The sequence below is a fragment of the Salvia miltiorrhiza genome, chromosome 7 (assembly GCF_028751815.1).
Source record: "Salvia miltiorrhiza cultivar Shanhuang (shh) chromosome 7, IMPLAD_Smil_shh, whole genome shotgun sequence".
In the NCBI taxonomy this organism is placed as follows: domain Eukaryota; kingdom Viridiplantae; phylum Streptophyta; class Magnoliopsida; order Lamiales; family Lamiaceae; genus Salvia; species Salvia miltiorrhiza.
Genome location: NC_080393.1, coordinates 54,421,779 through 54,446,963, shown reverse-complemented (window position 1 = coordinate 54,446,963; position 25,185 = coordinate 54,421,779). Strand labels below are relative to the sequence as shown.

At 38.4% G+C, this 25,185-nt stretch overlaps 2 protein-coding genes across 2 annotated transcripts in view; both read left to right on the top strand.

Moving 5' to 3' along the window:
• The window catches only part of LOC130994894 (uncharacterized), a 1,167,164-nt gene that overhangs the window by 170,646 nt on the left and 971,333 nt on the right, over window positions 1-25,185 (top strand). The window lies entirely within an intron of this gene.
• LOC130994416 (putative late blight resistance protein homolog R1A-3) lies at window positions 12,158-16,736 on the top strand. Its single transcript, XM_057919461.1, has 3 exons — window positions 12,158-14,869; window positions 16,291-16,639; window positions 16,696-16,736. The coding sequence occupies exons 1-3, from the start codon at window positions 12,158-12,160 to the stop codon at window positions 16,734-16,736; spliced, it is 3,102 nt and encodes a 1,033-aa protein (XP_057775444.1).

Below are 25,185 nucleotides of genomic sequence, written 5' to 3'. Positions count from 1 at the left end.
AAAGCTGAGCGGGATACAGTCGAGAAGATCAGAGCTGGAGTCAGATTTTCGCAGAAAACCAAGTTCTGGCAGTCTCCGTAAAACGGCCATAACTTCCTCCACAGAACTCCGATTCAGACGAATCAGGCGGCCACGGAAAGCTCTCTCGAAGACGAAGAAGTCGTATTTCAGGGCGAAATACGATTTGAGGACGTTTGAGGCTTCAAACGAAGGCTTGAACCTGACTGGTCTGTTCAGATGCGAATCTGCGAATTCTTCTGAATTCTTCAGGTATTTCTGAACTCCAACGTGCAGCTGTTAAATTCATAGGAGCATGTTAGGATTAATCGTTGTATGATAAATTAATAATAATCCAAGAAACGATCATCGGGCAAAGCGGAACGTTAATTCAGTTTAATATTCCTTCAATTGGTATCAGAGCCCAGGATTATTTTCTTGGCTCTATTATTAATTTATGTACGATTAATAATGTGCTTGTTTTTACTGCTGTTGTTCTTCGTGGTTCGTTGATTCGTGGAATACGTCGTTTGACGTTGTAATCGTTTTTCACCACGAGAAAATCCGTGGTTAGATTAGGATTTCAATTGTATTTGTTTTTCCGTTGTAAATCTGTAAAACCGAGGAACGAAACGAGGATGACGACGAATCAACAACGAGGAACGGTGTTTGGTGGAACGGAGGCCAACGGGCACGGAGCGAGCAAGGCCGCCGGCGCCGAGGGCCGCGCGCGCACGAGCGCTTGTGCGCTGTGCGTCGCGCGCCCGGGCTGGCGTCGTGCGTCCTTGCTGCTGCTCGTGCGGATCAGCGAGGCGAGACCGAGGCGAGGCGAGGCAGGGCTGGGGCGAGTGGGGGGGGCGGTGCACGCCTAGGGCTGCGCATGTGCGCTTCGCGCGCTGCGTGCCCGGACGGCGTCACACGGCCGCTGCTGCCGAGTTGCTGCTTGCGCGCCGAGGGGCCGGAGTCCGCTGCTGATGGCGCGGGTCAAGGCGAGCGATGGGGGCAGCGCGCGCCTCGGGCAGTGCCTGCGCGCTGTGCGCGCGGCGTGCCCGGGAGGCGACGCACTGCCGCTGTCGCTGCTGCCGTCCAGTCCGCGCTGGAGCCCGCTGCTGGTGGCTGCGCGCGCCTGCTGCTGCAGCTGGTGGCGCCGAGAGCTGCTGCCGAGCCAGGCGGGTGCCGCGCCGGGCTGCTGCTCGTGCCGGGATGCGCGCCGGGGTGCTGCGATGCACGCCGGGAGCTGCTGTGGCGGCGCTGTCCAGCGGCTGTCGAGGAAGGGAGGCGGCGGCGCCTAGGGTTCCAAACCCTAGGTGGCTGATTTTCAAACCCTAGGGGGCCCAAACCCTATTTTCAAAGACGGGCCTGATGAAGCTGTTCGGGCCGAGTTTTTACGTTTTTGAGCCTTTTCTTTTCTGTTTTAAATGTAATAGATTAGAATTGGGATTCCACGAATGGGTCACGAAGAACTTTATTGTTTTAATTCTGTTCTTTGCATGTCGTGGTGTTAATCCTTTATGCTCTTTGCATGCTGTTTTTTGTCTTTGCTTGTTAATATGTGTTTATTAACTGCGCTTAGACAAGCATGCTAGGTTTATCGTTTTCTTAAGCATGTTTTAGAATTCTGCGAGCATGTTTTACATGTTGCGTTCTAGAAGAGCATGTTTAGGATTATGTGTTGAGCATGATCAAACCTTTTGAAAGAAAAAGACTAAGCTGTATTAATAATTTTATAGACGATTAAAATTATTTAGATCTCCACAAACGGTCTCTAGACAAAGTGATTGGCGATGTGAGTAAACGTCCACCCGCGTGGCTTACTTCATATTTGTCCTCTCATAAGTTTGTCAGATGAGGTTTCTATAAAAATATTTAAATCCATTAAAGTAGTGGGAGTTATGCAGTAAACGTCCACCCGCGTGGCTTACTTGTATAATTTTTCACGAGTACTTTAGACGATGGAATTAAATAAGATAACTAAGGAATTAAATTGAATGCGGCATGGTCCTTGTGAGTATGTCAAATTCAAGAATTTAATTTCAAAAGTTAGGTTGTGGTTACTACTTAATAATTTTATTCTTAAAATTATATAGACCTCCACAAGCGGTCTCTAGACAAAGTGATTGGCGATGTGAGTAAACGTCCACCCGCGTGGCTTACTTCATATTTGTCCTCTCATAAGTTTGTCAGATGAGGTTTCTATAAAAATATTTAAATCCATTAAAGTAGTGGGAGTTATGCAGTAAACGTCCACCCGCGTGGCTTGCTAGTATAATTTCCACGAGTACTTTGGAGAATGAAATTAAATAAGATAACCAAGATAATTAAATTGAAAGCGGCATGGTCCGAGTGAGTATGTCAATTTCGAGAATCTAATTATCAAGGTTAAATTGTGGTCATTGCTTAGATATCATATCAAGTACAATGTACAACTCCCCGAGGAGTCCCTTCTTGATTATGATATGGTCTAGTTAAGGTCCAACTATTATTTTCTTTTGTCAAAAGGTTAAGTTGACATGGATGGAAATTAAACGACTAGGTAAATAGTCTGGTTGAGGAGTTCGTGTGTAAACGTCCACCCGCGTGGCTTGCACATGGAATTCTTTGAGCGGTTGGAGGTTTCAATAATATTGTTTTATCAAAAGGTTACAATATTATTGTTACGAATTATGTGCTTCATGTTCTTACATGTTTATTTGTTTACTTTCAGATATGTCTATGTCTCCTGTTTTCTTTATTCTTGCACAAAGTCTTTTAACCGGTCCACATATATAAAATGGAAACGCAGTTTTGGATTTTTATCTTTATCACAAATTAACACAAGTTTTCTTTGTGTTGCTTACTACTCCACGTTCTTATGGTCCGAACAATGAGTCAACTGATGAGAAAAATGAATTACATAAAAGGTGGCATAAGACGAATAATGTGGCTGTATGCTATATTATGAGTATAATGACACAAACCTTGTAGCTTCAACATCAGGGCATGGACGATGCTATTAGCATCATGCTGAATCTCAAGAAAGTGTTCGGAGAGTTGGACTGAGCTGCTCATTTAAATTTGATGAGAGTAATCTCGTTATTTTTATGAGTGAGCACAGCTCAGTGCACGAGCATGTCATGCAAATTTTGACGGACTTGACTTGCTCAGTGGGAGTATCGACGGTGAGGCAAAAAGTCGATATTATCCTGAACTCTCTTCCCAAGTCTTTTAATTAAGAACTTCCGCCTCAACGCTGTTATGAGCAAGAAAGATAATACTCTTTTTGAGTTGTTGAATGCTCTAGTTACGGCTAAGGAAGTTGTGGGAAAGAGATGTGCAAGCACTTGTTATTGCCAAAAGAGAGCCATCTTCTTCGTCGAATGACGGGAAGAAGAATGATCCAAGGGGCAAGAAAGACAAGGGAAATAGTGGGAGTAGTGGTGTGATAAGATTGAGTATTGGAAATTTCTTCTTTCAATACTCAAGGCAAAGGGTTAAGGTACTTCACTTGCTATAGTAACTGAGACATGTCAGCTCGTTTTCTACTCAGTTGTGAGTAGTGGATAACGAGAGAAACTGATAATGATTGTTGCACCTTGCATGGCTTTAAGGTTGTCAAGGAAGCTGAGAAGTGATGAGATGATTATCTTCATAGGCAACGTGACTAGAGTCGCAGTTGTTGCAATTGAAGACTTGTCTTTAAGTCCTAAAGACATAGTTTAGTTTTTGAGAGTTCCTTATCATGTTCCAAAATTTTGAATAGATGGATCTTATGTCATTTTTGATAGTGGTGTTTCTATCATAAGAAATGACAAAAGTTGTCTATTCTGGTATTTTTTGAACATCTCTCTTCACACTATAACTTGTCTTCAAAATACCTTTATATTGCATTTACATCATCGAACAAAAGAAAGAGAAAAAGTTAAGGCTAATCTCTCATGAGGATCTTACACATATATTGACACCCTAGATTAGGTCACATCTATCTTAACAGGATCCAAAGGCTCGTGTCTACATAGTACATTGGATTCAATCCATGTTGTACCTTTTGGAACCTGCGAATCTTGTATAGAGGAAAAGATGGAGACCGGGTCATTCATGGCAAAGGGGATAAAGGGCCAATAATGTGTTAGGAATGATCTTTTCTGATTCATTTCAGTGTTTGGGATTCCAACCCAGTTTACTACACCGTGTAATCCCTATATAAGATGGTGTGGTGGATAGAAGAAATAGGTCAATCTTGGAAAAATATGTTCGATGATGAGTTATGTATCTTTGCAATTAGTCCTAAAGAATCAGAAGGTGGTTATTAGCAATGACACACGATTCTTAGAAGTGGACTATGGGAGTAATCACTAATCCAAGTCAGATAGTGTGCTTCAAGAAATTGAAGACATTAGACAGGCGATTCCATCACCCAAGCCAAGTGTGCAAGAGTTTTGTACCACAAGACACTGCACGCACTGTTGACACACATGTGCCACCACAGATCCATTGTAGTGGGAGGGTTGTGGGACAACCCGATCGATTTATGTTCTTGGGAGAATCTTTGGATTAAGTCCCTGGTAGTGAATATAAGAGAATCGACCCAGATATCTACTTGGAATTAGTGGAAGACGAGAATGTAGATTTCTGGCACGCCTCAATGGAGCAATCCATTAAGAATATGGTTGTATACTAAGAAAATCTTGCTACCAGAATGCCGTAAAGCCATAGGTTGCAAGTGAGTATACAAGAGAATGATAAGTCCGAATGAGCAAGGTCGTAGCTTTCAAAGCTAGACTGGTGGCGAAAGGTTATGCCCAGTGTGAAGGTATAGGTTATGATGATATTTTCGCCAGTGCCATGCTCAGAACATTCGGATCATTTTACCCATAACAGCTCACTTAAACCATCGAGGTTACGTGAGGGAGGGAGAGAAACATCTCGTGTCAATCGCTCTCATGTCATCGGTGATGTGGTTTATCTTGCATTTTATGTAGATAATATCCTCCTAATTGGCGACAATATGGAGCTATTATCAAGACATAAAGTAATGGTTATCCGAACAGTCTCAGATGAAAGACTAAGGAGGTACAGTATACATCCTTGTGATCAAGGTTATAAGGGATCACTAGAAAAAGATGTTGGGCTTATCTCGAGTGTCTTACATTGATACTGAGAATACTCGTTGTAGTATGAATACCGCCAAGAAAGGATTGCTACCTTTTAGATATGGCGTTCCTTTATCTAAAGACTATGTCTTAAGATACCTGTTGAGGTTGAGGAAATGAAGGCAGTATTCTACGTTTCCGCAGTAGATAGCTTCATGTATGGTTTGCTATGTACGAGATCTTATATTTGCTATGCAGTTAGCATGGTTGTAAGATATCTGTATAGTCCTAGTTAAGGACACTGAACTGTGGTAAATTATATTTTCAAGTCTCTGACTAGAGAATAAGGATAGTTTACCAGTTAGACAGTTTAGTTCCTTTTTGGATTATACGATTTCGGATTTCCAGGCTAACCGGAACAAAGAATAATTACCTCGAGCTATGTGTTTTTCCTTGGGAGGTAAAACCTTTTGGTTTGACCACTATCTCCAGGATCTAAGGGTGATTCCTAGTTTGCGTGGGAGCATCACCTTCGTGATACCTCAAGTGCAGTTGCGAACTCTAAGGAATCCAAGAACCACAAGGGGTTAAACACATGGAGAGTAAGTACCAAGTTATACGATTATTCGTAAATCGAGGTTTTTGTGCTCAAAGAATAAATTCTCACATTTTGGAGAAACCTACTGATCTTTCACAAAAGGCTTATCGCAAATGGTCATTGAAAGATGGGAATGCGATTGATGCCAGATTGATGCCACCCACTTAGGAAACTTTAAGTATAAGTGGGAGAAGTGTTAGGTGATTGGTAAATAGACGCATTGTATACTAAAAGTTTGCTTTAGTATAAGTGGGAGATTGTTGGATTTGTATACTGAAAGCAAGAACGTTTTATGCTTGTATACAATGTTTCCTAAGTTCACTATCTAATCTCCTATCTGATTGTGTTCATGATTGCATATGTATGTTCTTTATCTCTATATAAGTAGATTATATGGTGTGTTGTAGATCACAGAAGACCATATAATTGGAATAACCTTAAGAGATATAATATGATCACAGCCGAAATAACTCTAGGACAAGTTATTGGTTTAGGCTGCAGTATAGATGGAAGTAGTTTGTCTTGGCTACTTGTCTATACTGGTACGTCATTACGTATTGATAGGACCACAGTTTGAGATGTATTCTTCTATCTGACTTAAGTGAAGAATCAAGATCTCGGTGACTTATAAATCTTAATACTAATAAGTATTCAGATATATATATTAATTCGTATATCACTTTGACTTACTATGGGTGAAAGTTATATACTAACTCGAGTACTCTGTATCTTGGGTGATAGCGGTTAATATATGATATTTGATTATCTGTATTAGTACCCGTATCCGGTATAGGATAATGACATCCCCTTAAGGAGCTCAATAAGGTTTATTGCGCTAAACCCTGCAGGTTGATTAAGTTCAGGCGCAATAATAAAGTTTGAGTGGTACTGCTTAAGGAATTATTAAGAGATTAATTAATTTAAGCTGTCAGAGCTCTAATTAATTAATGGATGTCGGATATTTTAAATACGGAGATTTAATAAGTCTAAATACAAGCCCCCGACTCATCACCGGCAATAAAGGGGTAAGTCAGTATCGGTTCTCTAGTGGAATGAACTGATATTTATAAATTAATTATGGTCTGGGCTGACCATAGATAAATTAATTTATTTGAGGCCCATCTTTATTCCTTGTATCTGGTCCCTGGACTGGCCCAATGTCTCCTAGCCCTAGAAGGAGAGAAAAACGCCTCCTACACTAATTCTGTGCCCACACGTATTTAATTTTAATTAAATACAGCTGTCAGCTCTCAAAAAAACACACTGATAAAATATTAGGGTTTTGAGAGCTGTGGGGCGCAGGGAAGAAAAACGTGTGGGGCTTATTTCTCTCTTGGGACTTTCATAGATCGTTGTCCATCCAACGGTGAAAGCTGAGCGGGATACAGTCGAGAAGATCAGAGCTGGAGTCAGATTTTCGCAGAAAACCAAGTTCTGGCAGTCTCCGTAAAACGGCCATAACTTCGTCCACAGAACTCCGATTCAGACGAATCAGGCGGCCACGGAAAGCTCTCTCGAAGACGAAGAAGTCGTATTTCTGGGCGAAATAAGATTTGAGGACGTTTGAGGCTTCAAACGAAGGCTTGAACCTGACTGGTCTGTTCAGATGCGAATCTGCGAATTCTTCTGAATTCTTCAGGTATTTCTGAACTCCAACGTGCAGCTGTTAAATTCATAGGAGCATGTTAGGATTAATCGTTGTATGATAAATTAATAATAATCCAAGAAACGATCATCGGGCAAAGCGGAACGTTAATTCAGTTTAATATTCCTTCACATAGGTGGTCGTTAGAGACGCTTGTGAATAACATAGTGATCTTTCATCAGGGTTGGATTAAAATTGGTAATTGAATCAATAGGTTGAATGCATGTAGTTGATTAGTGAAAATACATCCCTAGGGTCAGAGCTTTCCTTATATTTGAGTTAATTATCATAGTTTTTATGCTCTTTAGTTTTATTTAGTTAATCTTAGTTCAATATTCACCTTCATAATCGTTTTACTTGCATATTGTGAGAGTCTGTTTAGGAGATAGATAGAGTGATTTCGTTTTACAGTCCCTGTGGATACGATATACGATTGCTGTTTATACTACGATTACACCGTGTTAGTTGCGGTATTTTTGTTGCTAATAAAATAGTTTATTGAACACCCATTAATCCTTTGATTTATTAAACATGAAACCTATATAGGGTTGTCTTTCACTCAAACCTATCTTTCCTTGCATTGGTTCCACACATAAACATTTGTTAGGGTCCACAAGGATTTAGAAAGGCCAATAAGGGCTTAGGCGGAGCCTGTGCAAGTATGTGAAAACTCACAAAGACATAAGCAAATCTATAAAGGTTTAGATAAGCATGTAAAGGCGAAAGCATGCCTGTAAAGGTTTAGATGTCTATCAAGGCGAAAACAAACCTGTGAAGATTTAAGTAAACATGTAAAGGCGAAGGCAAACCTGTAAAGATTTAGGTAAGCCCATAAAGGCATAAACTCGAAAGGTGTAACCAAACTTGCGAAGGTGTAAGTAAGCCTACAAAGGTGTAAATGACCTATGAAGGCGGTAACAGACAAACTTGTGAAGGTGTAAATAAGCCTATGAAGGCGTAAACAGACAAACCTATGAAGGCGTAAACAGGCGTCGTATGTGTACCTGTGACATTCTTTTAAACATTCCGGTAGCCTGAAGGCTTAAACATTCCTTTAAACATTCATGTAGCCTGAAGACTAAAACATTCTTGTAGCCCGAAGGCTTAAACATTCCTTTCAACATTCCTATAGCCCGCGTAAGGTTTTAGGTTACTTATATTGTTGTGAGTTATCCTTCGCTTTTGAAATCCTTCCTGAGCAGCGTTAATCGTTGGATATATCTGTAAGCGTGTTTCTTTATTTTGTTGAGCATACTTGATTTTTATTCATGATCTGGATCACCACTAGTTCATGAGGGTTACCCTTTTTGTATTCATGGCATTCGATCAAATTTTCCTCCAGCCTGCATCTCGTTTTATTTTCTTTGTTTATTCAGTTGTTCTCATAAGAATTCTCAAACGACAATATTAGTAAAATATGAAAGTGCAAAAAAATAGGGCATCGGTTATATGGACTATGAGGAATGCTTGAACATATGATTGATTATATCCAGCTTTTTCTTTTTATTTTTTCTTTTTTGCTATCCATATTACAAAAAATATTTCATATTCCTAAAATCAATCAATTCGAAAGGGAATTTAAGCTTTTGAAAATAAATAAAGTAAAATGTAAAATCCAAGCCGGCAAAGTCTATCTCTTAAAGTAGCTTAGCAAGAAACAACTCTCTAGATAAATTGATAATGATATTTTGCTCATTAACTTTCAGCTAATTAACAGGTCAAACTAATAACATAATTTTCGGATCAAACGTACGGAGGCTATTAGATAATAAGGAAAATTCGTAGAAACCCCTTCTGAAGATCTCTGTCATGAATACCAAGCCTCTCTGGGAATTAAACCCAGAAAGGTGACGAACGTTCCCTCTTTATTCAAGGAGATAAGAAATAAGCACGTAAACATCCACTGTCATTAACTTTCGAAGAGAAAATGTTACTCACCGGAAACATCAAGAAACAGAAAAAAGGGGATTAGCACTTATCATGACAACTAAAATGATCAGAAAAATTAGTAAAACAGAGGTTACCTCCATCAGGATTCAACTTATAAGCATGTCTCACTCAAACAGAGCATAACAAAGGTATTTCCTCAATTTGGATGACCTACAATCAAAAAATTCCCAAAAACAAGGAAGAATTCCCAGAAAATCATGCGAAAACTCATAACAACAAGTCAACCAAGGACACATCAAACATTATGCAAATCTAAGAAAATCGCAGCATACACCGTGCACCCACTCCACTCTTTGATCACACAAACAACGAAGATGGTCAGATTTGAAAGCATGTTTGCCGATCTAGCCCGAAACCCCTCATTCATCGCAGATTCAAACCGGAACATGACAAAAAAAAAAACATCAAAACGTGAAGAACAAAAACCCCAGAAAACACCCAACTCACGCCTTAACCCACTTTCCCATAGACGGCGCCAGTTGGTGAAGCCTTACACCAACACCTAATCTAAACACGTATGAAGGCGTCGAAGATCACCTGTGTTGTGGAAGAAAACGGAAGAAACTCGTAAACTCTTGCAGGCTCAAAGCTTTAGAACATAGAACTTTTCTATTTCATTCAACCTGACCTCTGAAGAAGATTACAAGGGATTTTATAAGGAATTACAAGGGCAAATGGTACATTCGACTTTTCACTACGACTCACGCACTCTTCATGCTATGATACAAACGAGGGTCATTATCTAGAAAGATATTCCTTGCTAACTAACTATGCAACTTTACAAATGTTACGTGCTCCTTAGGGCAGCGCAGGTGAGATAATGCCAGCCTGCGCAGGGATCATCTCTCTTGGTTCTCCTCACTGGTGTTTGGAGCCCGTGATGTGATGTTGTCTTTCCTTCGATCCTTGGATAAGTTCTTTGTTGATGATGATATTGTGTGACATTCTGTGCAGGCAACTCTTTGACACGGCTTGATCACTTATCTTCAAAGCAGCGCGGTCGACTCCTTGACATGGCTTGGTCACTTGTCTCCGAGGCTGCGCAGGCGTGTTATCTCTGTTAGTTTAATCACATACGCTTATATATATGTTCGTAGGTCCTGCGCTGATGAGATCCCTACTCCTCATCAACCCGTAACAGAGTCAACCATGTATAATTTTGGGGGACGGAGGGAGCATGACTTAACACATGTTCAATTCTAACAGTTACCAAGCATAGAAATGCATGGACAACGATGTACAGTGTTGAAAATCAAAAAGATCACTGCTTTTAACTCTAACAACAATAACAAATGTATTCAAACCTCAATATAGAACATTCATTTGTTGATTTTGAGCACAAACTTTCTTAACAATCTATTGCAATTTCTCATATCTTTATCTTCTCCTCTTATTAGTTCATGAAGCAAAGCAGAAATGATGTTCGAATTGACCTCGAATCCTCTCCAACACATCTCCTCCAAGAAATGAATCGCCTCACGCATCTTATTGCTCTTCACCAGATTCCACATAATAATGTTGAACATCACGCCATTGGGCGCACAGCCGCTCCTGTCCATCTCCTCCATCAACCTCTTCGCCTCCCCTTCACGCCCTTCGTGGTAGAGGGAGTCGAGCATCATGTCGTAGATTTCTACATTTGGATTACGCTGTTGGAAGGGAAATGGTTGAAGAATCTTATAGCATCATCAAGTCTTTCGCCCTTGCACAAGCCGTTGATTAGAACACCGTACATTACGATATTAGGATTCAGGCCTTTAGCCTCAATGACCCTCAACAACGCAAACGGTGCCACGTTTCATCAAGGTTTCCGTCTTGCATTGTATAAATTTTAGATTCTTTTTAGATTTGCAGTTTGTGATGCTCCCGTAGTCCCGTTCTAGTTAAGAGGACCATGCTTCGTCATGCAACTGAGAATATATAATCTTAATTAAAATTTAATAATGTCTTAACTTTCTAGTCTTTTAATTGTAAAAACAAAAAAACAAAAAAAATCTTACTTTTTATTCCAGACGATATAAATGTGTTTATATCAAATAAGCGTACGAATTTTAAAATTTAACGTATGAATTGTATGTTCTAGAAATAAGTGGAAGAATTAAAACTTAAAAGACTTGTCAGCATCATTTTCATTCCTAATAAAGATGTCATGCACCATAAATTTTTTCAACAAGAATGTGGGTACTTTTACATGTTTTTATAGCAATTATTAATCTCAACATATGTTTTATCAAAATTGAATAGTTAAGCAAACGTATCGAACCTCATGAAACTTAAACAAACTATACTGAAGATCTCCTAGGAGGTTTGGTAAAAGTTTCACAAGGAAATTCAATCACAAGACTTACATTTTTAGAAAGATATGAGTCTAGTTTCTTTGGAAAAAAATGGTAACCAAAATTTGTCGTGATTTTTAATTTGATATGCAGATTAAATATTTTATAATTAATAGAATTTCACATTTTTTTTAAAGAAATAAAACAAAAAAATAAAAAGATAAAGAAAAAGGAAATAAAAGGAAATAAAAAAAAATAGTATTGATTTACAAATAGACCTTTAATTAGAACTACAAAATTACTATTCAATTTTCAAATTAATTTCAAATTAAAAGTTGTTTTTTAATAGATTATATAGATTATAGATGGTAGATTTCTATGCATCCCGGATTAAACAATTCCATCTTCATTGCATAATTTCTTCTAAAGTGGCAGAGTCAATATTAAATCTATCTAAACGAAATCTATCTTTCCAATTAAATTTTGCCACGTGGATAGAGAAATGATTGTTGATATTTCAAAAGATAATAATATTGCTCTCTCATCCAAACAAACACTCTTTCGTCTCCAACAACACTACCGTTGACCAGTTTCCATATTGCAATCTGCAGTTTAATCTGAGATGGCAGCTTATGCAGCTCTTGCTTCTCTCTTGAACAACATTGAGCAGATGATGAGGCATCCTACCCTTTCCACTTCTTTCGACAACATTCAGATCCAATTTCTTGAGGAGAAGGCTGCTTTGTTGCTTGATTTCATTGAGACCTATAACTATGTTGGTGGAGTTAGCGAAGAAGTACAAGATCTCGAAAGCCTAATCGCATCTGCAGCTCATACAGCTGAAGATATGATTGAATCTCACATCGTCAATCAACTCCTTCCTCTTTCAGCTCATGATCGCGAAGCAGCTTTCAGTTTTTCTTTGTATCTACAGAAAAAAAGGGCAATTGAAGAGAAAAATGAAGCTGCAGTTGGAGATGTTGATCAATTTCATGGTGAATCTAACCTCAGCAACTTTGACTATCTGCGGCAGATAATTGAAGACATGGATGCTATCATCCACAAGGCCAGTGAGTTGAAGGAGAAACAGAGATTCAGAGAGGAGCATTCAACGCCTCCTCTTACTCTTAGTCTTACTCGGACCAGAGAAGAAACTGCTGTGGTGGGATTTGGTGATGAGTTGATTCAACTTCTTGACGAGCTCACCGGTGATCGATCCAATCTGCATATCATCTCAATCGTGGGTATGGGCGGCATGGGTAAGACTACTCTTGCCAAAAATATTTATGCTCATCAACTCATCATTGAACGCTTTGATATTCGTGCTTGGGCTACCGTATCCCATCAATACAATGCTGAACAAATTCTTCAACAACTTGTTTTTGGCCAAGGAAAATCCTCTGATAAAAATGTAGATGAATTAGGGGAACAATTGCATAAAACTTTATTTGGTAGAAGATATTTGATCATATTAGATGACATATGGAGTGTTGAAGCTTGGGATGAAGTGAGGCGTTTCTTTCCCGACAATGGAAATGGAAGCCGCATTGTTCTAACTACTAGGTTGTCAGAGGTGGCTAACAATTGTGGCTCTTCGTGCTTTGCGAAGAATTTTCTAGATGAGAATAAAAGTTGGGAATTATTCTGTAAGAAGGCATTCCAAAATGAAGATTGCCCTACTGAACTTGAAGAAGTTGGAAAGGAGATTGTTAGATTATGCAAAGGACTAGCATTGTCTATTGTTGTGATTGGTGGGAGTCTTCGAAAGTCTCCTAGGACTGTACGATATTGGAAGAGTGTTGCCAAAGATATAGAATCAAGTCCCAACTCAAAAGAGAAGCAAGAAAGCTTAGATGTATTGATTTCAAGTTATAACCACTTGCCTTCTCATCTAAAGCCTTGCTTTCTTCATATTGGAGTTCTTAAGCATATAACGGATGAGAGCCTCAATATCTCGAGAATCATCCAACTTTGGGTTGGTGAGGGATTTTTGAAATCAAATGGAGGGCGAGTTTTGGAAGAGATTGCAGAGGATTACTTGAAAGAACTTGTTGATAGAAATCTGATATTGGTGGGCAGACGAAGTAAAAATGGGAAGATGAAAAGTTGTGATATTCATGATCTTTTAAGAGATCTATGCTTAAAAGTAGGTGAGCAACAAGGGCTTTTTAATGTGATCAGTGGAGGCCCTATACAAGGCACAGAACGCCGCCTGGTATGTAATAAGGCTCATTGGTGGTCGGACAATGATAGACCCTTACTTACACGCTCTATGGTGGGATATGTGGGGTTTTACATGGACACTTATAAACATAGATTGCTGAGAATTTTTGATGCAGAATATTACGAAGAAGTCAAAGAATTATTTGGGGGTGTTAACTTGCGCTGCCTTGCAGGCGTTCGTGCCATGGGCTGCGACGTGTTTGAGCTACCTAGTTCAATATCCTTGGTATGGAATTTGCATTCTTTAATCTTTCAGAAAGCTTCGTGGTCGCGTTCTCGAGTTGTTGCACCAATTGAAATTTGGAAGATGCGACAGCTGAGGCATATCCAGTGTGCTAATGGAATTTATCTTCCTCATCCCAACGGACAATTGCAAGATGAGTTTTTAATCTTGGAAAATTTTCAGACTCTTGGGAAAGCAGTGAATTTGAGGTTGAGTGAGGATGTGTGCAACATCATTCCCAACATCAAGATATTGCATCTTGAATATGATCGTGACTTGGAAGGATACGATGATAGTTTGATGGAGTGTTTGTGTAATCTTGATCGCTTGCATAAACTTGAATCACTCAAATTGGAAGTCGGATTTAGGTGGAGGCGGATGTATTCTAAGCTGAATGAGATAGTCTCATTTCCGAGATCGCTAAACAAGTTGAGGTTGAGTAGGATCGATTTTGAATGGGATGATCTGACAATGATTGGTTCGCTGCCCATACTGGAAGTTCTCCGGATAGAATTTAACTGGAATGGCAGCACGTGGAGTCCTGTTGATGGGCAATTTCAACGCCTCAAGTTCTTGAAAATTGATTGGGGTAATCTGACATGTTGGAATGCAGATAGTTGTCATTTCCCAATTCTGGAGAAGCTTCTTCTTTGTCGTCTATTAGAGTTGGAAGAGATCCCATGGGGTATTGGTGAGATACCAACACTCAAACTTATTCATCTGGATCGATGTAGTAACTCTGTTGCGATTTCAGCTATCAAAATAAAAGATGAGCAGCTCCAATATCAGGAAAATGATGATGACCTTCAAATCCAAATTCGTGTCGACGAATATAAACTGGAGAGCTTCATGGCAATGGTGGAAACAGAGGGCTTGACACTCGATCATGTTCAATTTAATCAATTTGATTGATATGATCTTCTTTCTTTTGTGTGGTACCCATCTTGTGATAGTGAGGAATAAATCTTAATCCTCTCTTGATTTGTTTGTGTTGCCATCCAATACTACAAATTGCATGTTGTTATATTTCAATTTTTATCAGACTAACTAAATGGTTTGAATCATCATTATTTCATTTCTGTGCTACACACCCAACCCAAACAATACGTATACTGGAAATGTCATGGAATCACGTCAAACTTATAAAGTGATCATTGTGCATATTTCATGAACAAGTCAACAACTATAAATTATTTAATGTCAAAAAAAAAAAAAAACTATAAATTAGTTGCATATATATATATATATATATATATATCACAAACATAATAAATTAACTTCTGTTTTTTTTATTCAATATCCTCAAGCTGTTCGGTTTGATGGGTGAGTTTTGTGCCAAAAGATCGAGCTCATAATCCTTCGTATATTCATTTTAGATTGATATTTATATATGAGTCAATATATAAGAATACCCACTTTCATATAGCAAAAATAAATTTTATCCACTCAAATAAAAACTTTAAAAAATACCAATTTTTTGCGTGAAAAGACTAAAATGTCCCTCCTTAAAAATGGGCGATTCTCGCCCCAGCTTCAGAAATTCAGAATTTCTTCAATCTGCCCTCTCTCTCTCTCTCTCTCTCTCTCTCAATTACCAGACCCCGGCAACTACGTCCATTCTCCGGCGAGTCGCGGCGGCGGCGACAATAGCGGTTTATCGGCGAAGAGTGGATTGCCGGAGATCGAAGGGAGTGGATTTTTTATTTTGGGATCTAGGGTTCGAGTGATTTTCGATTTTTTTTTTCTGGTTCTAGATCAATTTCCTTGAGCACTCTCGAAGATTTCAAGGTAAATCATTCACAAAACTCCTGTTTTTTTCGTTATTTACTTTGCAGATTTAGCGTATTCTCACGTTACTTCAGTTTCAATTTCATCTACCTCTCCGTAATTTCCTCAGTGATATAAGATTCAAATTCTAGGGTTTGTGATTTCAGCTCGTTTTGACTTTCAGAACTTTAATCTACACGAAAATGTTCAATGGAAGGCAATAGAATTAGATTTCGATATGCTTTTGTTAAGGTTCAGTTAGAAACTGATCGAAAATGTTAAAATGTGTTAGCGTTGATATTCTTGCTGCATATAACAAGTTTTTCTTTTTTTGAAATATTCATATAACTAGTTCGTTTAGTAGGATGCTTGCAATGCTCAATATTATGTGTTTGATGATTCACTGGTAAAATAGTTAAAAGTTTCTGCTGGATGATGAAAAACTTCAGTCAATTTGCAGCTAATATAGCTAATGTCAAGTGCTTGATTTCGTATCAAATAACTATGTTTCATCATCTCTGAAATCATCTCTTTTTTTGCAGAACTCTTTGGCTCCAGTTCATCCAGCAAAGACACAATTATTAGAGTCAGATACTGTCTCGAATCTGACTTCAACGCTATCCTCCTCCTCCGTGACTGCTACTCCTTACAAGCACATTTCCATTGAAACGCCCTACACCGACAAATCTGAGATGGATTCTCTCAAAATGGGAGGATCAGTTGAGGCAGAGGTACTGATAAAACATTTAAGAGAAGCTAAGGTTCAAGTCTCGAAATCAAAAGATGTCGGCCCTTCAAAGAATGTCGTGGAGGCTCTCATAAACATCATCATCGAAGAGTTTCGTGGTAGTGTTTATGAAGAGGATGAATGGCTTGATAAACTCCTGTCGAGTAAGTGCAATCAGGTTTTCTTGATCTGTATTATGGTGTTATTCTCTCTGTTGAAGGTTTGGTTCCTCAGTTCGAGTTCAAATGGATCCTTCACTAGACCAAAACCAACATAATGTGCTAATTGTGACTATTTGTGGATAAGAGATTGAAAGAGCAGCTGCCGTGAAATAAACAAATGTGAGTAGGAATCCATGAAATGGAAAAAATTCTGCTATCTACCAACTGTTTTTATTTCAATGTTGCTTTAGCAGCCAAATTATGCATAAGCATGAAATGAAAAAACTCTACTATCTACCAACTATTTTGTTTCAATTTTGCTTTAGCAGCCATATTTTTGCCTCTTTTTTTAATGTTCTTGAGCTGTGATAATGCCTTGATTTATAGATCAGTTATAGAATGCGTTATATGTGTCCAAGTTCTTAATAATGTACTCTATTGCCTTCTTCATTTGGTTTCTAATAGCTCTGTAATGTTGGATTTTACTCGACACACCGGGGCACTTGCTCGAGAGGCCATCGCTGTTTGGGGCGCTGGTGCAGGAGTGCGCGAACCGGTCGGCGGAACTGTGACGAGACAAATCTGCAGTCGATCTGTTGGAGGGCTCCTTTCTTTCAGATATTTCTCCCCAGCTCGATAGGCGCTAGGTTTTTGAGATGTCGGATTTGGCCTCTTTTGGCTATCATTATTGGCAGCAAGTCTTTCTCTTGTGCGTGGACTATCACCGGTTTTGCTGCCTATTTTGGTGTTCTGCCATGGGGTTGTTAAGTTCTCTTTTCTGGACTTGGTCGATGGGGGGGATTGCTAGGCTGATTTGGGTTGCTTTGGTTCGTCCTTTGCTTTTTTTCATTTCAGTTTGTTAATTTTGTTCCTCAAGGTAAAACAAAGGAGTCGTTTCCTCCTATTCTTTTTCTTTTCTCGATTTCTTGAAACAGCCGCATACTGTGTATTCTTTGTTGGTGGGAATTCCAATTTTTTTCTTGAAACAATCGATTCGTTGAAGCTACTTTAATAGTACGGTTAAATTTATAAAAGGGAAATTTTTCATTCTCATATGGTTAAATTCACAACTTAATATTCTTAAATTCACAACTAGCTAGATCTATAATTTACAATTTAATGTTCTTGAATTTAAAACTAGCTAGATCTATAATTCACAACTAAAATTTGAATTCACAACTAGTTGTTTTGGTTGTGAAATCAAACTTTAAAATTCAAATTCACGACAACTTGAATTCACAACCAAAAAGCTCAAATTCATAATTACTTGTTTTGGTTGTGAATTCAAATTTTAAAATTTAAATTTACGATTACTTGAATTCACAACCAAAATAAATTCTGGTTGTGAATTCGAGTTTAAAGCTCGAATTCACAACTAGTTGTTTTGGTTGTGAATTCTAGAATTGCTAGTGTTAGTTGTGAATTCGAGTTTTAAACCTCGAATTCACAACCAACTTTATTGCTAGTTTTAAATTCACAACAAATGCTTTTAGTTGTGAATTCAAACTTTTAAACTCAAATTCACAACCACTTGAATTCACAACCAAAATAAATTATGGTTGTGAATTTAACTGGTTGTGAATTCACAACCAAAAAATTCTGGTTGTGAATTCCACTTGGTTGTGAAATGCGGAAATTTTTTAAAGGGTAGTGTTTGAAGGGGTAAAATGGTAAGTGTGGGTATTTTTTTAAGTTTTTATCTTAGTGGCTAATTTTTAACTTTACTAAAGGAAAGTGGGTATTTTCAAAATCCACTCTTTATATATATCTATCTATACCTAATCACAATAATGTAATATCATATTATTGATATTACCCTAATCACACTTCTAAATAACTTTGAACTCTTTAAGATTACTCACAATTTGTATATAGATGAGAACTTTCAAAGCAACATATCCAAAACAAAAAAAAACTTATTGAGGTAAATACAGGTTAGTAACATAATATCAAATAATAGTATTATTACCCTTTCATGGAATATTATTAGTAAAATTAAATTATAGTATAGAAATTTCAATTGGATAAATATAAAAAGGTTACACAGCATCTAATTAGTTTGCAAATTTAACTAAGAATTTATGAATTCTTATTATTTAACTTTCTTACTAAAATTCTATCTATCATGTATTATTATTTTAATTTCATATATTAAGTATGTAGTATTAAATTTTTTGAATATAGGTCATATTAAATTATTAATATACTAAAAGGAAAAAAAATAAACATCAAAATAAAGATTTTTTTATTTTGATATTTGGGGGAGGTGGAGCAGTGGGGGTTTGATCCCTAAACCTCACTGCTCGCAGACAAGAGTTCGCACCGCTTGATGTCCCCAATAAAAATAAAAATTTGAAAAATGTAAATGCTTAAGGATACGATGAATTATAAATTTAAGGATAACATCTCTTTAGAATGTACTTATAGGGTGCATTCTTTTTTGTTGTAATATTATCATGAGAAAAAGATGGAAATGAAAAGGTGGGAAAATTTTATCATTTCCACTCTTGTAATCTCATGTTCTCTTTGATGAAAAAGAAATTTATCTTATACTTCATTTATCCTATACACATGTTCTATTTGTTGGAAAATGATGGATAAACTGTTATGACTTATTAGTTATTACCCTTATTATTTACTTAACTATTTTATGCTATACTTTCAATTTTGCCGCTGACCCACCACCACTTCCCCCAAAAAAAATTAATTTTTATTTTTATTTTTTCTCTCCACCCCCACCCACCCACCCAAACAAAAAAAATTAATTCTTTTTTGTATTTTTTTCGCCACCCCCACCCAAATTTTTATTTCTTTTTATTTTCTTTTAAATTTTTCCCGCCATCCTCATCCCACCCACCCACCCCCTCCATTTTTTTTCCTCGCCACCCCCACCTCACCCCGACTCAAATTAATTTTTTTTTATTTTTTTTCGCCACCTCCACCCATCTACTACCCCTCCCCCCCCCCAATTTTTTTTATTTTTTATTTTTCATGCCACCCCCACCCAAATTTTTATTTTATTTTATTTTTTCTCGCCACCCTCACCCGCCCGCCTCCCCCCCCCCCTACCTTCAATTTTTTTTTCTAAATTTTCCTCTGTTCGCTATTATTTTCACCACGCCGCAAGTATACGGTGTAGTTGCAATATAAGGGAAGCAAGGTCGTATTCCACAAGGATTGGTGAATTTAAACTTCTTTACACTATTAATAAGTTGTTTTTAATCTATTTAGACAACCAAAGTTCAAGAGGTGTTGATAACTAAAACAAAACTAAATAAAGCAAGAAAAGTAAATAACAATAACATAAACTTAGTGAATAAATTGGGGAATGACTTGAATGAAAGTTATCCTAGGGACTAGATTTCGATGGATCGTAATGAACTTCAATCTAAATCAATATAAATCTTGATATGGCCTACTTATCTAGGGCGATCTCCCCACTAGTTTTAGCCCCCTCCCGGACGACTAAAACAGTAGATTACGGGTCATAATTGCCGTCCCCGGTCAATTTCTAACCTATAACTCCCAAGAGCACAAAAGATCAACAAGCCCTCACCCACCTCTCAACCTCCCGGTTTATTGAGATGATATGTATCAAACTCCTAATCTATTGTAATTATCCTCTCCCGATTCAAATCACAAATTAGAAATGCACAAAAGGTGGCCAACCAATCATACAAGAGATAAATCTAGGACTTGAAAAGATAACAATAAGCACAATCAAGATATATATTGAACAAAGAAATCAATCCATTACAAATCCATCTAATCTAATCCCTAAGATAAGAGATTTTAGCCAAGCATATTCATAATAAAAGCAAATCTCAAGTCATAAGAAAACATAAATAAAGATATAGAGAGATAGAGATTCATAGACAAATCCTATAATCTTGATCTTCAATCATGTAGTCTTGATGAGCTCCTTTCCAAGTCTTCCCCTTCTTTATTTGATTTTGGTGTTGTTTTTGTGTGTGGAAGAGAGAAAAAATGGTAGAGAATGGAGGCTAGGGTTTGGGATTGGAGAGTTGGGGAAGATGAAGTGGGTGTGTGTGGTGAATGAATGGGGAAAGGAAGAGAAAAATGGAGTTTTGAGGCTAAAATCGCGTTTGGGGTCCATTTGGGGGAGCCCCGCCCTTTTCCCGCGGTCACGGCCCGCGTCCGCGGCCTTCAAACGTGGGGGATGCTCAGGGGACCCGCGGTCCCGCCCCGCGGCCGCGGTTGGTGACCGCGGGTGTCTCCTGAGTCGGGAACAGCTGACCCGCGGTCTTACCCCGCGGCCGCGGGTGGTGACCGCGGGGTACTGGGCGTTTTGCACAGTCCGCTCGTTTTGCTCCGTTCTCCCTCGTCCGGACTCGGATTTGGTCGCCGTTTGCGCTCACGGATTCCTCTCGAGACGTACTTCGATCTCATGTCTTCAAAATCCTCCAATTAATTCTTGATTTTCCCTGAAATCACTCCAAAACTACACCAAGGAATTAAAACTCAACAAAACTCAAAATTGGGATACAAACACATATAAGCAATCAATTCATGGGGGGAAATGACAACAATTCATGCGATATTGAGGTACGAAAATCATGTTTGTCAACCCCCCCAAACTTAAAGCGTTGTTTGTCCCCAAACAACAAAGAGAAGAGAAATAAAAGATAACAAACATGTGAGAATGAATTGGTGTCATTTCAAGGGCTTCAATTTTTTCAAAATATTTCACTAGTGTATCACAAGTAGATATGCATTTCAAGAAGTCACAAGTGATAGTAAGTTCAACATTATAGCCTCCAAGCTTGAATCCTCACAAGGTGAATGTTTCAATGATGCACTCGACTCTCAAGTGTTTAGAATTGACGTGTTTACACTCAATTCGAAACAATGCATGCAATCTACCATAGGCTTGCCATTTGTCCTAACTCTCTATGCTTCAATGTGTTATAAATAGAGATCAAAAAGGGCTTTCATTGGGTTGTAATGAGGGCTCTTTGGTAAGGTGAGTAGTTTTTTAGGCAAAGTGACTCATCCCACAATCCATCAATCACAATGAACAAATCAACTTCACCATTTCTCTTATCAATCAAAAACCAAAATCCCTACATTTCATCTTTTCATCCTTAGTGATATCTATCATGGCTATGATTCAAAAGGCAAATCACTCCCCTTTATGCTCTTTTATTCACATTCATTTTCATTTCTTTTTCTTTTTGAGCTCATAGGGGATTAGTGATTTTCACACAATCAAAGCTTGATAAGCAATTTCAATCATTTCCCAAACTTTTTTCTTCATCAAAGCAACCACTAACACTCTAAGTTCTACCCCTTTATCATTGGTTCATTCAAAGAAAGGCTACAAGGCACAAAAGGGGTAAACTAGGATCATATGAGAATTTGGCACAATTGGGGTCAAGTGGCTAACAAAGATGGCCTTAAATCACTTCAATATTAACAACACATCTACTTTTATTTTCAAGAGAGGACTCATGGCAAGTTCTAGAGACCAACATACATGCTCAATCGATTTACACTCAAGAACAAAATGAGATTGTGATAATATGACAATCAATGGCTCAAATCTTACAAGCTCATTATCAAGTTCTTGGAGGCAAAACATTTAACTCACTTGTCACAAGTTCAAACTTTTCATGCATAATCCACAAGTGATACACACAATTTCTTTTCAAAAGCAACATTCATATCATAAGCCCAACACACATTTCATCCAACTCATGTTTTTCAACAATCAAGCTCAAAAACAAAAGACAAGGAAAAGCTCAAAAACAGAGACAAAATCTCATTATTCGAAAACTAAACTAACTAAATAAATAAACAACGGATAAACGAGATAAGTAACCCATCTTCACCCTCCCCCCAAACTTATTTCACACAAAGGAGAAATAAGTTTGGATGAAGGAGAAAATAGTTACTTGTCTCGTACTCACAAACGAGGTGGAGGCTTAGGTGGTGGCCATTTCTCATCAAATTTGCATGCTCCATCCACCGCGACCCAAAAATATGGTGGCTTTGCAATTCTTGAGACATCCCGGGCGTCATGGTAATCTCGTTCACCATCTAGAGTACCACCACACTCAAACAATTCCTTATTAGACAAATCAAAGTGAAAATCAAAAGATGAAGATAAATAAAAGTGAAAGAAGCAAGCCTTCATAGAATCGCCTGTGGCGAGGTAAGGATCGACAAAATTTTTGACTTTGCTTTCTTTAAAGCTTGTGAAATCTTCATCTTTTTGAAATTGTAGAGGTTGTGTCGGAAAAGTTGGGCTCTCGACTTCAAGGGGTTTGGAGAATTGATCCTCATCTTCTTCATACTCTTCTTCAACTTCTTGAGGCTCTTCACTTAGCATTGGCATTGGTTCCTCATACAAGGTTCCATTTTGAAGGCTAATGGCCATGCACAAATCATCAATTCGCTTTTGATTTTCCATAGTGGTAGCCAAAGACCTTCTTTGCTCTTCTAGCATAACCTCCGATTTTGCTAGACTTTTTTCTATCCAAGCTTGTGTAGCTATGAAGCATTGAAGGAGATCGTCTTTTGAATTTGATTTCTCCTCTTGATAGTATCGATTTCCCCCTTGGAAGCCTTCTTGAGTGGAATAAGAAATTTCATAATTCCAACTATTGAAATGGTCCTCATACTCCAATGGTGATTGCCACTCCATGGCATTGCACCCCATGTCATAAAAGTCACCATAGGAAGGTGTTGGTTGGAAGGCTTTTTGGATCATTGGTTGCCTACAATTTCTTTTGGCTTCCAAAACTCGCAACTTAAGTTGCATCAACGCCAATTGTAGTTGGAGTTGCTCAACCAACTCATTCCTTCCATCATCCATTTTTGGTGCCGCTTTTACGGTTGTGGAGCAATTTTCTCTAGCAAAAATAAATAAACATATAAATAAACAAACATAAAAACAATATCTAAATTAGATAAAAACAACTTTTCACAATATCAAAAGTAAAAACTCAACCAATCCCCGGCAACGGCGCCAAAAACTTGTTCGCTATTATTTTCACCACGCCGCAAGTATACGGTGTAGTTGCAATATAAGGGAAGCAAGGTCGTATTCCACAAGGATTGGTGAATTTAAACTTCTTTACACTATTAATAAGTTGTTTTTAATCTATTTAGACAACCAAAGTTCAAGAGGTGTTGATAACTAAAACAAAACTAAATAAAGCAAGAAAAGTAAATAACAATAACATAAACTTAGTGAATAAATTGGGGAATGACTTGAATGAAAGTTATCCTAGGGACTAGATTTCGATGGATCGTAATGAACTTCAATCTAAATCAATATAAATCTTGATATGGCCTACTTATCTAGGGCGATCTCCCCACTAGTTTTAGCCCCCTCCCGGACGACTAAAACAGTAGATTACGGGTCATAATTGCCGTCCCCGGTCAATTTCTAACCTATAACTCCCAAGAGCACAAAAGATCAACAAGCCCTCACCCACCTCTCAACCTCCCGGTTTATTGAGATGATATGTATCAAACTCCTAATCTATTGTAATTATCCTCTCCCGATTCAAATCACAAATTAGAAATGCACAAAAGGTGGCCAACCAATCATACAAGAGATAAATCTAGGACTTGAAAAGATAACAATAAGCACAATCAAGATATATATTGAACAAAGAAATCAATCCATTACAAATCCATCTAATCTAATCCCTAAGATAAGAGATTTTAGCCAAGCATATTCATAATAAAAGCAAATCTCAAGTCATAAGAAAACATAAATAAAGATATAGAGAGATAGAGATTCATAGACAAATCCTATAATCTTGATCTTCAATCATGTAGTCTTGATGAGCTCCTTTCCAAGTCTTCCCCTTCTTTATTTGATTTTGGTGTTGTTTTTGTGTGTGGAAGAGAGAAAAAATGGTAGAGAATGGAGGCTAGGGTTTGGGATTGGAGAGTTGGGGAAGATGAAGTGGGTGTGTGTGGTGAATGAATGGGGAAAGGAAGAGAAAAATGGAGTTTTGAGGCTAAAATCGCGTTTGGGGTCCATTTGGGGGAGCCCCGCCCTTTTCCCGCGGTCACGGCCCGCGTCCGCGGCCTTCAAACGTGGGGGATGCTCAGGGGACCCGCGGTCCCGCCCCGCGGCCGCGGTTGGTGACCGCGGGTGTCTCCTGAGTCGGGAACAGCTGACCCGCGGTCTTACCCCGCGGCCGCGGGTGGTGACCGCGGGGTACTGGGCGTTTTGCACAGTCCGCTCGTTTTGCTCCGTTCTCCCTCGTCCGGACTCGGATTTGGTCGCCGTTTGCGCTCACGGATTCCTCTCGAGACGTACTTCGATCTCATGTCTTCAAAATCCTCCAATTAATTCTTGATTTTCCCTGAAATCACTCCAAAACTACACCAAGGAATTAAAACTCAACAAAACTCAAAATTGGGATACAAACACATATAAGCAATCAATTCATGGGGGAAAATGACAACAATTCATGCGATATTGAGGTACGAAAACCATGTTTGTCATCCTCGCCACCCCCACCCAATTTTATTTAAGTATTTATTTTTAATTTTTCTCGCCACCC